This window comes from Artemia franciscana, unplaced genomic scaffold (genome assembly GCF_032884065.1).
Source record: "Artemia franciscana unplaced genomic scaffold, ASM3288406v1 Scaffold_1281, whole genome shotgun sequence".
NCBI lineage: Eukaryota > Metazoa > Arthropoda > Branchiopoda > Anostraca > Artemiidae > Artemia > Artemia franciscana.
This window is the reverse complement of record NW_027062780.1, coordinates 98,205-115,714: the sequence shown is the minus strand read 5'-3', so window position 1 is coordinate 115,714 and position 17,510 is coordinate 98,205. Positions and strand designations below refer to the sequence as shown.

Below are 17,510 nucleotides of genomic sequence, written 5' to 3'. Positions count from 1 at the left end.
GTCATGGACTGGACAAATTACCGGACGCTTAAATTAAAGAGCATAAATAAATGTACTTTTAATAAAGAATCAATCATCTTTGAGCTGATTCAGAGTAAACTAGGGATTTTGTATCAAAACAGTTGTTTTCTTATGTAAGTTTTTATTGGCACATTCAATAAATGGTAATATTTATGCTTTCTTACGCTACTATATAGATTTTTATTTAAAGTGTCCTGGGCTGGGCTAATTGTGTTGTCCTGGGCTTGGGCGAAAACTGTTCCTGGGCTAATTTGATCTCAGATTTAAGAAATCAAAAAGGATGTTCCCTTTATTCAATCTTATGATCTTTTAAATTTACAGGTGTCCAAACTAAGCGAAAAAATTGTGGCACAGGGTGAAAATGTTAGAAGTTTGAAAGCAAGCAAAGCCGATAAAGTATTAATTGATCAGCAAGTTAAAATCTTATTGGCCTTGAAAGCTGAGTTTAAGGCTTTAACTGGCTCAGATTGGAAGCCTAGTACTGCATCAGCGGTAACTGCAGCAAAATCAGCAGATCAAATTAATAGAGAAATTGCTGCTCAAGGGGACAAGGTCAGAGACCTGAAGTCGAAAAAAGCAGATAAAACTGTCATTGATTCCGAAGTGAAAGTCTTATTGGCCTTGAAAGCTGAGTTTAAGGCTTTAACTGGCTCGGATTGGAAGCCTACTACTGCACCAGTGGTAACTGCACCAAAATCAGCAGATCAAATTAATAGAGAAATTGTTGCTCAAGGGGACAAGGTCAGAGATCTGAAATCTAAAAAAGCAGATAAAGCTACAATTGACTCGGAATTAAAATCCTTATTGGCCTTGAAAGCTGAGTTTAAAGCAGTAACTGGCTCAGACTCGAGGCCTATTGCTGTGCCTGAATCAAAAGAATCAATGTGCCTGACCTCAGTGAAGGATAATTTCAACGCCACTGATGAAAAAGAATTACTGAAGAAACCTCAAGAGGAAGAAAGTATGGTGAGTGGTCCTAAGTTGTTACTTTTTTTTTCACTCTTTTGTCTCTAGGTAATGTTTTTGGTAATGTAACTTTCTTAAAAGTTATAGTAAAACCTTAGCGTAAAGGACGAGGTATCAAGGTGGGGACAACCCCTCTCATATATACAAGAATTTCTCTTCCTTTTAAGCTTTGATGCTGCTCCTTACTTTCATTTGAAAAAAATAGTTTTTTCTTACATTTCTGGTCTTTTTTTAATTATGCCAGGAAATCTAGTTCCCCACAAAAAAAAGCTCCCTGGAAAACTCCTACCACGTAAAATACCCCTCACCAGGAAAATTCTCCCGAGACAATTCTATTTTAGTAAAAAAAAAAAAAACTCCGCCCCCCCTCCCAAAATTCTTGAGGATGATTCCGGCTGAAAATGTTTTCTCATCACACTTTTATTCGAAAAAAATATTATTTGCCTATTATTTTTCAAATCTTGCGTTGTTTTGAAGACAGCCCCTGGACATAGGGCTGATGTATTCACTGAATTGAATTCCACTGTCTTGAGAAAATCCCTCTTTTGTTTCTAAGTTGTGTTTGTTTGACAGAACACTTAGTGATTCTCGTCAAAAGTTTGGACCGAATCTTGACTGGGGCAACCCTAATACAACGAGCAACTGTCAAACTTTTTTTTTTTTTTACTGGGTGCTTTGGGGCCTCAAACTTATTTTGTGAGTAGTCTGAGGAGAACCCTTTGAAATTCTTTGAGATAGGTTCATAGAATTCGTGTCCCGTCTTTAGGTGCTGTTTGACATTTTATTTATTCAAAAAGGAAGGGGGAAACCTTATTTGATTACTGATTGATTAACTTAAAAGTAAGCTTTTAGAGAGTATCCCATTAATCAAGAATAATTCTTGACGGTATTGTAGATGTTCACTATACACATAGATTTAATTCCTGCAAAGACCCTTCAATATTGACTTGTTTAGAAGTTATCTAACTTTCGGTTTAAATCATATATGACGAATTTTATGCAGAATTCATGTAGTGCCATCTCCGGGTTTAGTGACATCAATAGATGATGTCTCGGTTGTAGTGACATCTTAACAAAATTTGTTCTTTTCTATCATAGCTTATTTTAATGTGCCAAGTTTGAAATTGCTTTAATGCGATGAAAATGACCTACGGGTTAAAAATAAAGTTGAAATTTCTCGTTAAGCAATGTGTTGATAAGAAGTTTTTCGGCGGGGAAATTGTCAAAAATGTTTGTTCCAAGATGTGGATGAGGATTCTCAAAATTCATAATATTCTGTCTAATCTATTTTCATACTTTTCGATAAAAGCAGAATTACATACGATACAGTATCAATAATAAATTACATGAGTAATCCAGCGATTTAGACCATGTTCTACCTTCATATACGATTTTTATCTGTAAAGTATTTATATATAGTGCAGATAATAGCTCGTCTCCGAACCGACAACGTTTCAGACACCAGTCTCTCTCTCTCTCTCTCTCTCCTCTCTCTCTCTCTCTCTCTCTCTCTCTCTCTCTCTCTCTCTCTCTCTCTCTCTCTCTCTCTCTCTCTCTCTCTCTCTCTCGCGTTCTCTCTCTCCCTTTCACCCATTCACCCCCTTTTCTTTCCCCTCTCTTCCTCTTGCTCTCTGTTTTGTAGTATAATATTTAGTGTTTAATGTGTTTATTATGTGCCAAGTGTTTAATTTAGTGTTTTTACTGTGCCAAGTTTGAAATTGCTTTAATGTGATGAAATGACCTACGGGTTAAAACTAAAGTTGAAATTAAAATTGAAAACTAAAGTTGAAATTTCTGGTTGAGCAATGTCTAGATAAGAAGTTTTTCGGCGGGGAAATTGCCAAAAATATTTGTTTCAAGATGTGGATGAGGACTCTCAAAATTCATAATATTCTATCTAATCTATTTTCATACTTTTCGATAAAAGCAGAATTACATTCGATACAGTATCAATAATAAATTACATGAGTAATCTAGCAATTTAGACCATGTTCTACCTTCAGATACGATTTTTATAAGTAAATTATTTATATATAGTGCAGATAATAGCTCGTCTCCGAACCAACAACGTTTCAGACACCAGTCTCTCTCTCTCTCTCTCTCTCTCTCTCTCTCTCTCTCTCTCTCTCTCTCTCTCTCTCTCTCTCTCTCTCTCTCTTTCCCTCTCTCTCTTTCCCTCTCTCCCTTTCACCCCCTTTTCTTTCTCCTCTCTTTCTCTTGCTCTCTGTTTTGTGGTATCATATTTAGTGTTTATGTTAGCTAATTTATTTTCTGTATGCCTAGATGTTTATTATAGTGCTTGATTCTCCACTTGGTTGTCCCTACTGGTGTAACCATGACAATTTCCGAAAAACGAAATGGTTGCGTGGAATAAATAACAGTCAATGGTCATGTAGTTATTCTTGGTGGGGGGGATACCCTTGCTTACAATGGGTCACCGTTAGCCATATTACATAAAGAGAAACAATTAATTAGCGACGATTAACGTTTAACCAAGAAAAATTGCCGTGAATGAAGGGAGACTACTGTCTCGCCTGTTTTTCAAAACCAGCGAAAATTGTGTGGCTACCAACAAATTTGATAGGCTGTATGGTAGCGAGTTTTAAGTAAAGTCCAAGCAACCATTTGAACTTTGAGATTGATGGTAGGGGAAGTCCCAATCCTTTGAGGATAGTATATCTTAACGTTGTTGTCTACTTTATTAGAAAAAAAAATGTTGAAGACAAAGATTATTTTCTATCTGTTTCTTTGAATTATTAATGTAAACATAGTATTTTGTTTTTCCGATAGAAGTGAGCTGTTACTCTTGTCAAGGAGGGCTCATCCTTTAATTTCAACGCTTAATTTGACAGGGTGTTATAAGCAAGCATGGTAAGCAAGGGAGCCTCTGGCTTACAATACTACCACACTCATGTACTGCATGCAAGGATTTTGTAACCTGTGCAGTCGATTCGAACTAATCACAGTAGCAATCAAATTGTTTACAAATAAAAAAGTTTAACAGGTTTCAAAGTTTGTTAATATTGTAGAATTGATAGTTCTACAAAATTGTCCCATTTTGTCTTTTAGTTAATAAGTTTAGCACCTTTCTAAATACTCATTTTGTCTTTATCTGCAGGGTAAAATTGATGTTCCCATAGGTGCTGGCCCTACCCGAGCCCCAAAATCTTCAAAGAAAGAAGATACCAAAAGAGAATCTAAGAAGATGGAGGAAAAGGTTGAGAAAAAAGCAGCTAATTATCGGGTTACTACTTTTTTTTACTTTTTTTTTTTTTTTTAAGTATTCCCTTTTGGTTTTCATCGAAATTCAATAAGCTGTCAACTTAAAATAGCACTAATTGAATTGAGAGAATGGGAATGGGAATCAACTAGTACTTTGTTCGGCAGGAGGGATGTGCTAAAGCATACGATGGCTTGCTCCAGCCCGCTAGTTCACTTCTTGGCTGAGGGGCCATGAAACGGAGATTAACGCCACTGGTTTGGACTCTAGGGCCTAGTGACGTATCCTTCTTCCTTTTAATTCTTTGAGTGTGACTTACACTTAATGCAAAGTATATGTAACCCAAGTATCTGGGTTTTCTCGTATATTAGTTTCGTCACAACTTGTTCGTGGAATCTTATTGGTGCTTGTGGACTGTTTCATCCGTACCCACCTTCCCCCTCATTTATGCTATCATTCGGCTATTTTATCAATGCTGATTTCTATTCAAAAATATTGCAAGTAAGAATGCTGGGCCAAGTACTGACATTTTAGTGTTAACACAAGATCAATTGTTGCGGACAGTTCAGAGCATAAGTCGAGTTACAATCAATCTTTTAATATAATTCAGAATGGGGTTGCAGGTTGTTTCTAGAAAACCAGTGGGGCATAGGGAAGCTGCTGATAACCAACACTGAAATTCAAAAAAGCAAATTTAGGTCCTCTAATTTTTTCTTTTAGTGTCTTTTCTATTTATTATTTTGAAAGGGGGGTAAGGTAAATAGGAGGGAACAGGGTGGAGTCTGTTTTCTTTGATGCTTGTTTTTAGTTATCTGAGATATCGAATTCGTTCATTTTAGAAATAGTAATTATTTTTTTTTTCCGGGGAAGGAGCATCAGAAAACGAGAAAACGCATTGAAAGTTAATTTTATGGTTTCTTTAAACTGATGTCTGGACCCTCTCCCCCCTCAGTGTGTTTTGAGCAGGAGTGATGAGGATGAAATGTGCAGGTAGAGTTATGTTTGTGAATTTTTTTTTGTGGTGGTGGAGTACTCAATCCTTTCTGTTTAGCTCTTCCCGCTTGAAACTTATTGGTACGTTTTATTACCTGTCCAGTCAGGGGCAACGATATAGTGTTGTTTACAGTAAAGACCACATGACTCCAGTGTTTTATTATCTATTTATAATTATTTTTTCCCAGAAACACTTTACATGGAAGGGATCATCGTACAAGCTTCAGAGGTGACCCATTCGATAAGAAATAGGAAGTTCTAGTGCCCTTTTTAAGAGTTAAATGTGAAAGGAGGGCAACTAGCACTCCCCCTCCCCCATGCACTCCCTCCCAAGATCATCTGATAAAGATTTGCGATAACCATTCTTTTGAAAATAGTTAAAAGATTCCATGACAAATTCTCCGGGGTCATCACAACCCCCAGGGCCCGGGGATAGGCGTTGTAAGGTCTGCCCTGGAGGCATATATGGTTCGAGATGCTTGTATAAACTTCAGAGAGGGTTTATTTGATTGGAATTGAAAGTTCTAGTTTAATTTCAAAAGTCAAGAGAGATCAGAGGGCGAATAGCCCCTAAAACCCTTTTTTCCCCAAGTCCATCCGATAAAAATTCGAGGATATCCATTTTATTAAAAATTGTTAAAACACAAGAAAATAAAAACTTGGGGTTGACGAAACCCCAGGGGCCGGGGCAGACGTTGGAAGTTACGCCCTGGTGGCATATGTGGTTTTATAGAGGAAATGAGTTTGTAAACTTCATAGAGGGCTTATTTTTTAAGAAATTGAAAGTTCTAGTTCAGTATTTAAGAGTCAAAAAAGATCAGAGGGCAACTGGACCCCCACACCATTTTTTCCCAAGTACAAGCGATAAAAATTTGCGATTACCATTTTATTAAAAAAATAGCTCAAAGATCACAGAACAAATTCTCCGAGGCCGACAAAACCCTCCATTGCCCGAGGGCAGGTATTGTAAGTTATGCCCTGGGGACATATATAGTTCTCATAGAAAGGATGCTCGTATAAACTTCAGAGAAGGCTCATTTGATTGGAAATATATACCCCCAGGGTACAACTTACAACGCCGGCCTCTGGAGCCTGTTGGGTTTTATCGGTCACGGAGGATTTGTTATAGGATCTTTGAACTATTTTTAATAAAACAGCTATCTCAAAATTTTTGTCGGATGTTTTTGGGGGGAAAATTGCATGGGGAAGGGGGGGCTAGTTGCCCTCTTTTGACTTTTAAGAAGTGAACTAGAACTTTCAATTTCAAAGCAAATGAGCCCTCTCTAAAGTTTATACAAGCATCCCTACTATAAGTTCCATATATACCCCCAGGGCATGCAATGATTTTCTGCCATATGACCTTTGAATTATTTGTAACAAAATGAGGCTACTATTTCAAAATTTTTATAGGATGTATTTGGGGAAAAGGGGCAAGAGGGAGCGCTAGTTGCCCTCCGATCTCTTTTGACTCATAAAATGGCCAATAGACCTTCCAATTTCCAATCGAATGAGCCCCCTTCGAAGTTTATACGACGGTCTCTTCCATATGAGGTGCCTCTGGGAAAAAATAATAAATAAATAACAAAACATTGGATAATAAAACGTATCTAAAGTTACAAGCGGGAAGAGCTAAACAAGAGACCTTAAAACTAAATTTTAATGTATTCTCGTTTTCTGATACTCCTTCCCCAGAAAAAGGACAATTACTATTTCTAAAATGAAGGAACTCGATGTCCTCAGAGAACTAAAAATAAGCATCAGGGAAAACAGATTCCATCCCATGCCCTCCTTACCCATCATTCAAAATGAAAAATGGAAAAGAATTTAGAAGAAATAATTAGAGGACCTAAATTTGCTTCTTTAAATTTCGGTATTGGTTATCAGCAGCTACTCTATGCCTCACTGGTTTTTCTAGAAACAACTTGCACCCCTCTTCTGGATTATATTAAAAGATCAATTGTAAATCTACTTTTCTTCTAATAAAGATCATATTCAACTTCAGATCAGCAGATACCAATACCTGTCAAAATTCAAACTAGAAACGGCTAGAAATTACTATTAAAGAATAAGTGAAACCCAAAACAAACAGAAATTAAATTCATACAACGAATACTAATATAAATGAATAAATTATAATAGATTACTATCAAAGAATAAATGAAAGACAAAACGAACAGAAATTAAATAAACAATCATACCAAGGAAACACACAATAGGTACTAATATAAATGTAAAAAAAAGGTAAAGGATACGGCATTAGACTTTACAGTCCCTACCGGCGGTGCTGATCTCTGTTTCTTGGCCCTTCAGCCAGGAAGTGCAATGGGGGGTTGGGGGCCAGCCATCCTGTGCTTTCGCACACCCTTCCTGTTTACCTTCTCCAGATTTCTCCAGGTACCCATTTAGAGCTGGGTTGACTCTGACTAAGCTTACAGAGTCACGCCACTGACCCCCGCCCCAACTGCAGAATTGGGTACACTGGGATTCAAACCCGCGTCCTCTCAGACAAAGGATCCCGAATCCAGCGCACCAACCAACTCGGCCAGGGCGGCTCAAAATTATTACCACAACAAATCAGTGAAAACATATCCTATGACCGGAGCGGGATTGAACCTCCATATGTCTAATTGGTGAGCCAAGATCACTTCCACTGCACCAGTCAAAGGACCAGCCAACTAATATAAATGATTGAGTAAATTTTAAAACAAATTTAAAATAATTATTCCTCAGGGGTTGACAAAACCTCCCACTGCCTCCAGGGCAAGGGATGTAAATTATGCAAGCTCTCCATTATTCGTTTGTAAGTTTTTTACTGAAGAGGTAATCATATAGACTTAGGAAAAGCCTCTTACGATTTAAATTGAAAGTTTAAAAAATTGCCTAACTATGTTTCTGAAAGAAGTCTTTACACTTTTTGTTGAATCCCAAATAGAATACCAAATTTTCCAATTTGCTCTTTGCATCCAAGTAAAGTTTTACTGCTTCATGAAACTCCAGCAGACCAATGTAAAATCCACGAAAACTTTATTCAGGAACTTAAAAGCTTAGCTATACAATACCACACAAAAGACTTTTGGAATAAAGTAGCCTAGTTTGTGTTACAGATGAAGATTCACTATGTTTGGCAAAACAAATGTGATGAGTATGCAATATTATTTAAACTTAAGTCTAAATCCAATTCCTTCATGTTTTAACACTTTTGCAATTATATTCTTAAATAAATTTATCTATGTACATTACCAAGTAACATTCATTCAATTGTTGGATATTTATTGCTTACTTATTTATAACTATATGCTTGCTGTTAACCTTTTAAAATATGACGGAAGTAAAACTGAAAACATATATATGAAATATATATGTTTTCAGAATGAAATATATATGTTTCAATATATATATATATATAAATATATATATATATATATATAAATATATATATATATTTATATATATATATATATAAATATGAAAACATAACATAACATTGTATAACATATGTACCACAAAAAAATGGACACTTATTTTATGTGATTGATTTTTTCATGATATCATGAAAAATAAAGCTGACAACACTAAATAATGAAAATATGGAATGTCTAGTTATTAAAAAAATTGCAAAAATGCGAAATTAGGTACATTTTTTTTTTTTGTAGTCTTGTCCTCTGTTTCATGATATACTCCTACTACATCCTTTAAATAAAAAGTAGACAAAGAGTAGAGCAATAAGCCATGGAAGTATGATTAGAATAGTCCATCTAACTGCCCTTTGTGTGCTAGTAACACAGTGATTATCCAATACTCACCACCATTAACATAAAGCACAAGAGATCCAGCTAGGACTTTATTTTAGTTATAGGATAGAGTTATTGCATAATATTCTCCATTCAATGTTGAATAGAATAGTCAATAGATGCTGAATTTGTGGATTGCCATGATTTTTTGTGCTTATTTTTCATCAACAGTTGGTTCATAATAACAAATGTAACGCTTGTCTATTAGAATAGTTTATTGACCCAGGCTACCTACAAAATAAGTGAAATAAATATTTTGCACACAACAGAATAAGAATGCTGCATTTTCCTTCTTATCACTAAAAAAAATCTGACAAAAGTCTTTCTCACTTCTCCTCTTAAAAATCTATCTGTACCTTCTTTAATTACTCCTACAGCCTGTAGGCTACAGGTTCAGTTTCAGGATTTTTCTCACAAGTCAGCTGTATCTTGTGTGTAGTGTTTTTGGGGTCTCACTAGCTTGTTGAGGTAGTGTTGCAGGGGTGTTGTGGCTGGGGCAAGGACCTTGATTCCTATCCTTGATTGGCAACAGGGACATGAAATGGTCTGCCTGCAATGGAGAGGCTTGTTGGCTTGGCAGCCATGTCTGGCAGTATAGTATCATTAAGTCGTTTATGGACTAAACTCTTGGCTTTTGGGCTTTGATGTGGGCTTTTGGCTGATTGGTGTTTGCTGCTCCTCTGCAGAATTGTACCTTCATTTGTCTGCTCTTGGTACAATTGCTGCTGTTTGGCATGAGTAAGCACAACAGCCTGTTTCCACAGTCTGTCTGGTATTTTCTGAGTTTTCTGGCGTTTCTGCATTTCAGTTCTTTGCTTGGGGAACTGTCTAGTTGGGACAACCCTCTTCTTTAAATGATGTGTGTCGTATGGTAGGATGGATCTTAGTTGGTGGGACATCAGGAGTTGAACAGGAGATGCAAATCCATCAACTGGTGTATTTTGGTATTCAAGCAAGTTCAAGTTCATCTATTTATTAATCACACACACATATATATATATATATATATATATATATATATATATATATATATATATATATATATATATATATATATATATATATATATATATATATATATATATATATATATATATATATATATATATATATATATATATATATATATATATATATATATATATATATATATATATATATATATATATATATATATATATATATATATATATATATATATATATATATCAGAGCTTATTCTTGAGCCTAGTCATGGCGCTGGTCATGAAGATCATTTCTTAGATTTAAATATTAATATTTGTGATAATAATAAATTAAGTTTTAAAATTTATAATAAAACGGATGATTTTGATTTTGAAGTGATTAGTTTCCCATTCCCTGAAAGTAATATACACTCAAATATCACATATTCAGCGTTTTTCTCACAGTTACTTCGTTATGCAAGGATTTGTAGTAATTATATTGATTTTAAAAATAGATGTAAAATCTTAAGCCAAAAATTGATATCAAGAGGTTTTTCTGCAAATAAATTAACTTGGCAATTTAAAAAATTTAGTTTCATTATAACGAACTTTTAAATAAATATCAAAAGAATTATCTAGAAATACTTAAAGAAATTTTTAACTAATTTCGGAGGTTCGAGAAATGTTGTCACAGCGCCATTTATTTTGAATTGTGTTTCTAATTGAGCCGATTTTTTTAAAAAATTAGCCACATGGTAAAGATGAATTCTATAATTGTTTAGTTCATTCAGGTTTTTTGCAATGTGTTAATATTTGTGATTTGGTAAAATTTATAATATTTAGTTTACCTATTGTTGCTAAAGGGAGGGATATATTAACAAGATAAGCTTGTTTTGGTTTTACTTGGTTGTTTTACATTTGCTGTTTTTTTTTGTTTTTTTTCTCATAGGCATGTATTTTGGGGGTGATACCTGACGTGGGGATGCCATGGATATTCTGTGGTAGCCACAACACTGTGCTGGGTAGAGAATTTAGAGTGGCGAAACCCTATATAGGCCAGTGTATTCTCCTGATGAGCCCTTATGTTGGGTGTTGCCTCTGAATTATTTGTCTATATTATTTTTTCTATTGTTCGGTAAATGACGACATATACTTATTGACGACATGACTGCCTGTCCATGGATTATTCTTTATGGTTGATTGTGTGTGGCTATGCTGTTTGACCTATGTGATTGTATGGATGAGTAGGGTTAAGGCCTCATTCAAGTGCTGGTCTATATTAATCACTAATTTAGGAAAACAGTCTTCCTTTTCTCCTTCTGTCTTTTTTTTTTTTTTTTTTTTTTTTTTTTTTTTTTTTTTTTTGTATTTGTGCTGTAGCATTGGTGATTTCTCTTTTCATGATATAAATAAGTAAATTACAAGAAATTACTATTATAGAATGAATGAAAGCCAAAAACGAACAGAAATTAAATAAACAATCATAGCAAACAAACATACAATAGGCGATAATATAAATGAATAAAGAAATCTTAAAACGGGTGAAGCTTAAATTGAATGCAAATGAAGCTTGAAACGAACAAAAATCACTGCCAGCAAGAGTTTGGGTTTTGCCTCCTTCGCTCACTGTAAAAGTCTAAAACCTACTCCGTCATCGGCGCTTTGCTGAAAACTTTGTTTGATTTGAACAGTCTTGGAAAGTAGCAAAAGAAACAACTGATTATTTGATAATTAACGATCTCAACTGTTGAAATATAATCAGTTCCAAGTTTTATTTCGCTGTAGTTTTTATTTTCATTTTCAATGCTGTAATGACTAGAAAAAAAATATTTGTAACATAATTCGTCTTCAGTAAAGCGCCAATGACTGAATAGGCTTTAAACTTTTACAGCTAAAGAAGGGGGCAGTATCAAAACTCATGTTTACAATGAAGTATTTTTATCCAGAACAGTCAAGAAAAAACTAATAAAATTAAACTGAATATTTGAATTATAATAATATTAATTGCTGAAAGCTCATCGCTTCGAAATGTGATTATACTAATTTTTTTTTTTATTTCGTTTTCAGTAAAACGCCAATAACGCAGTAGGCTTAAGAGTTTTACAGTGAGAGAAGAAGGCAAAATCCAAACTCGTGTTTGTAGTGATTCTTGTTCATTTCAAGCTTATTTTGCATATTCAATTCAAGTTTCAGTTGCATTAAGATATATATATATATATATATATATATATATATATATACTAGCTGTTGGGGTGGCGCTTCGCGCCACCCCAACACCTAGTTGGTGGGGGCGCTTCGCGCCCCCCCCCCCCAAGCCCCCCCGCGCGCGTAAGTCGTTACGCGCCATATTAGTTACGCGCCATTGTCGTTGTGTCCCTATGTCCCACCTGTGAATATAGATAGATATATTATATATATGTTTTTAACTACGTAAAACTTGCGAATATACAACATTCTTTGCTGTCCCATTGTCTGTGCATATATATAGATTGTCAGGTTTACCGACTCTTGAACATGCAACATATAATGGTCCATGGGAAAACAATCCGTATTCAGATCTATACCTAATGATTCTAATGATTGCCCTTGAGCTTTGTTGATTGTGATTGCTAATCGACCATTCCCTGTCCCGGTGTCCCGGTCGTCATTTATATCCCCCGTGCCCCCTGGCGTCCCCGTTGTAGTTGTGTCCCGGTGTCCCTGTGTCCCGGTCGTCATTTGTATCCCGGTGTCCCGGTCTGTATATACATTCGTTTTTTAGTTTTGTTTTTCTCCTTTATTTTTTTCCTTTTTCTTTTTTTTCTTTTTTAGTTTATTTAGATTTTTAGATTTTTTAGTTTTTTTATTAGTTTTTAGTTTTTTTTCTTTTTAGTTTTTTTGTAGTTTTTACCTTCTTTTTTGTTTTTTTAGTTTTTTTTTTACTTATGTCCTGGTCGTCATTTATACTCCCTGTGTCCCGGTGCTTTGTTGATTGCTAATCGAACATTCCTTTTGTCCCGGTCGCTTTCTCTTTGAGTGTCGTCATTTATTTTTTTCTTTTTTAGTTCTTACCTTTTTTAGTTTTTTTTTAGTTTTTTAGATGAAAATTTTTTTTTTAGTTTTTTTCCTTTTTTTCTTTATAGTTTTTTATTGGTTTTTACCTTTTTTTTTAGCTTTTTTAGTTTTTTTTCGTTTTTTCTTTTTACTTTTTTTTTAAGTTTTTATCTTTTTTATTTTTTTTTATTTTTATTCTTAATTTTATTAGTTTTCTTTTTCTCTTCTATTTTTCAGTTTTTTCCTTTTTTTTAGTTTTTTTTTAGTTTTTAGTTTTGACCTTTTTTTAGGTTTTTTAGTTTTTTTCTTTTTAGTTTTTTTTGAAGTTTTTATCTTTTTAGTTTTTTTATTTTTATTTATATTTTTTTAGTTTTCTTTTTCTCCTTTATTTTTCAGTTTTTTTCCTTTTTTTAGTTTTTTTTTTCTTTTTAGTTCTTTTAGTTTTTACCTTTTTTAGTTTTTTTTAGTTTTTTAGATGAAAATTTTTTTAGTTTTATTCCTTTTTTTCTTTTCAGTTTTTTATTGGTTTTTACCTTTTCTTTAGCTTTTTTAGTTTTTATCTTTTTTATTTTTTTTTTATTTTTATTCTTAATTTTTTTCTATTAGTTTTTAGTTTTTTTTTGTAGTTTTTGCCTTTTTTAGTTTTTTCAGTTTTTTTTTAGTTCTTAGATTTACTTAATTTTATTAGTTTTCTTTTTCTCTTCTATTTTTCAGTTTCACCTGATCACCTGATCCACAGATCCACAGACAACTTATTTTTATATATATATATATATATATATATATATATATATATATATATATATATATATATATATATATATATATACTAGCTGTTGGGGTGGCGCTTCGCGCCACCCCAACACCTAGTTGGTGGGGGCGCTTCGCGCCCCCCCCCAAGCCCCCCCGCGCGCGTAAGTCGTTACGCGCCATAATAGTTACGCGCCATTGTAGTTGTGTCCCTATGTCCCACCTGTGAATATAGATATATATATATATATATGGTTTTAACTACGTAAAACTTGCGAATATACAACATTCTTTGCTGTCCCATTGTCTTTGCATATAAATAGATTGTCAGGTTATCCCCCTGTTTCCCCCGGTGTCCCCGTTGTAGTTGTGTCCCTGTGTCCCGGTCGTCATTTATATTCTCTGTGTCCCGGGTCCCGGTCATCATTTGTATCCCGGTGTCCCGGTCTGTATATACATTCGTTTTTTAGTTTTGTTTTTCTCCTTTATTTTTTTCCTTTTTTTTTCTTTTTTAGTTTATTTAGATTTTTAGATTTTTTAGTTTTTTTATTAGTTTTTAGTTTTTTTTTCTTTTTAGTTTTTTTGTAGTTTTTACCTTCTTTTTAGTTTTGTTAATTTTTTTTTTTACTTGTGTCCTGGTCGTCATTTATACTCCCTGTGTCCCGGTGCTTTGTTGATTGCTAATCGAACATTCCTTTTGTCCTGGTCGCTTTCTCTTTGAGTGTCGTCATTTATTTTTTTCTTTTTTAGTTCTTTTAGTTTTTACCTTTTTTAGTTTTTTTTTAGTTTTTAGTTTTTTTAGTTTTTTACCTTTTTTTAGTTTTTTTAGTTTTTTAGCTTTTTTATTTTTTTTATTAGTTTTTAGTTTTTTTGTAGTTTTTGCCTTTTTTTTTAGTTTTTTGTCCTGGTCGCTTTCTCTTTGAGTGTCGTCATTTATTAGTTTTTTCCTTTTTTTTTTTAGTTTTTTATTGGTTTTTACCTTTATTTTAGCTTATTTTTCAGTTTTTTCCTTTTTTTTAGTTTTTTTTTATTTTTTATTTTTTTTAGTTTTTTACCTTTTTTTAGTTTTTTTAGTTTTTTTAGTTTTTTAGCTTTTTTACTTTTTTTATTAGTTTTTAGTTTTTTTTTGTAGTTTTTGCCTTTTTTTAGTTTTTTCAGTTTTTTTTTAGTTTTTTATTGGTTTTTACCTTTATAGTTTTTTTAGTTTTTTAGCTTTTTTATTTTTTTTATTAGTTTTTAGTTTTTTTTGTAGTTTTTGCCTTTTTTTAGTTTTTTCAGTTTTGACGTCACCTAATCCAGTTTTTTCAGGTGACGTCACCTGACACATCCATCCACACATCCATCCACACATCCACAGACAGACAACTTATTTTTATATATATAGATATATATATATATATATATATATATATATATATATATATATATATATATATATATATATATATATATATATATATATATTGAACTATATTAGTACCTAAATGTTCGTTTGTTATGATTGTTTATTTAACTTCTGTTGGTTTAATTAATTACTAAAAAAGACTAAGGCTCCTTACCTTCAGACCATGAGATATCTTTTTTAACAAGTTCGCTTTTTCTTTATATTGGTATACGAAGGTATATGTTTGAAATATATTTACTAGATTATTCAAGTTCTTTTAGGCTGATGCCGTTTTTTTTTTTTTTTTTTTTTTTTTTTAATTAGGAAAGTCAAGTAGCTGGACCAAAAAAAATGACCCGATTGGGAATGGAAGCAAAGAAAGAAGAAAATCTTCCCGAGTGGTACACCCAGGTAAGCATTACGATATTACTCTATCAATGCGTTGTTGTTGTGTATTACGTTGATTGTCGAGTCAAAGTAGAAAAAAGAAGTCTTGGCCTTAAAGCTTTAAATAATGTATGTTCTTACCTACAGGATTTCTAGTATTAACGGTAATTCTTTGAGATTTGTATAGAAAGTGTTCTTCAGGATGTACAGGGCTCATGATTTCTTGGTGTATTCAGTAAACTTTGAGGTGTATGTGTGTAACTTAGCCCCTGTTTAACTCTACCCATTCAACTCAAAACCCATTTTTAACTCAACCCCGTTCACTCTAATATAACCTGTTATACCGTTGGAATTAAATGAGGGTTTAGTTGCATAGGGGTCAAGCTTATTAGGGCTGAGTTAAATGGGGTTTAATTTGCACGGGGTTTAGTTGAATAACGGTTCAAATGCATATAGCCTGGGTTACAGGGGAGTTGAGTTGATTAGGGTTTGGGTCGACAGAGGTTGTGGTCGACAAGGGCTGAGCTGAACCGTTTAATTTGAACGTTGTTGAGGCAAACAGGAGCTGTTTCTAAGTAAGTTAAGTAACACCCGTTACAAATTAATGCACTGATCGAGATAATTCAACGATTGTTGAAAGGCTCGGAAACTGTTTAATTCGAACATGTGGCAACCGTGAACAAAATCTTGTACTTGCATTTCCAAAGCACTTCCTTTTACCTGAATAATTTTGTGAGTTTTGCGGAATATTGAGCCGAAATTAAGACTAAGGGATGGGAAGGGGGGTTACATTCAAGAAATATTGAAAATAGTCAAGTATCATAGACTGTATAAAATAGTATAGACATCACTAGATGGGGGGCGGGGTGAATATGGGCTAATGACCCTTCCTGTCTACGTTCTTGGTCCGATTTTCATCGCTTAGCATTGTTAACCCCTGTTGGTAACACTTTTTTTCTCTCGATCCATTCTAATTGTGAACCATGCTTAGCAAGAAGTTTGTGGGTGCAAAGTCTCGGAATTGACAAGAATTGTTTCAACTTGTCTTTTTCTTTTCTAGCTTCGACATTCGAAAACAGCCCCTAGGAACAACAGGCGTCTCAATTTCTTTCTGGTATGCATAATAGAACATAAAAGAATGATAAATTTGTAAATAAATAAATTAAACGACCATAATTCCCTTTTACTGTACGTTTACTTTACTCTATCTTATGTCACCAACTATATGGACGATATTCAACTTTTTCAAGCAAAATATCTCGAAATAGCACTGAATTAGTTTTGTAAACTACGTTAAAATTTTTAATTATGCGATCATATTATCATGTGATTTTCTCCGGCTACTAACAATTTATAGCTCTAGGTCTCATGAAAGTGCCTCTGGGTAGTAACCAAGTTTTGAAGTTTTAGTGTAACAGAAATCATTTATTACGACAATTTAAGATTTTAGTGAACTCAAACTTATACTTTTGCTTTTAAAGTACACGGCTTTGTTTCTTATTTCAAAGCCAATTAAATTGTTAGTTCCCGCAAAGACAAGCTTCACTTTCTTAATTTTTGTTTATCTCTATGCTCAAAAATTGGCAGTTCCGAATAGCCGAGGTAGATAATTCCAAACTGACACAGAAAATGTTGTGCTAACACAAAGGCTAGCTCCAAATTTTATATTCGTCATATATATATATATATATATATATATATATATATATATATATATATATATATATATATAATATATCAGATGATTCGATTTTGAAAAATCCACAATCTTCATTCCTCCAAATGTCACTGATTGACACACAAGTTTCAAATTGACTGAGCCAACAACGGTAAACTGAAATAATTACGTAAAGGGAACAAAGAAAAATTGGTTTCAGCACATTCTAAGAATGTTATGCATATTTACATCCGTTTTAGATTAATATAAAACTATATTAGTTTTCGTTCTGGATGTATAACCGTACTCGTTGATGCGGTTATGATAGGAATTATCCTCCCCAAGACTACATTTGTTACAGTTC

The 17,510-nt window shown here is 33.5% G+C and overlaps 1 protein-coding gene across 1 annotated transcript in view; it reads left to right on the top strand.

Moving 5' to 3' along the window:
• Positions 1-342: 342 nt before the first annotated feature.
• Positions 343-17,510, top strand: part of LOC136042423 (bifunctional glutamate/proline--tRNA ligase-like) — a gene marked incomplete at its 5' end in the record, with an annotated part of 53,217 nt that continues 36,049 nt past the window's right edge. The window contains 3 exons of the mRNA XM_065727398.1: positions 343-987; positions 4,106-4,231; positions 15,427-15,513. Of these exons, the coding sequence (XP_065583470.1) occupies positions 343-987; positions 4,106-4,231; positions 15,427-15,513 (858 nt within the window). The remainder of the gene's footprint in view (positions 988-4,105; positions 4,232-15,426; positions 15,514-17,510) is intronic.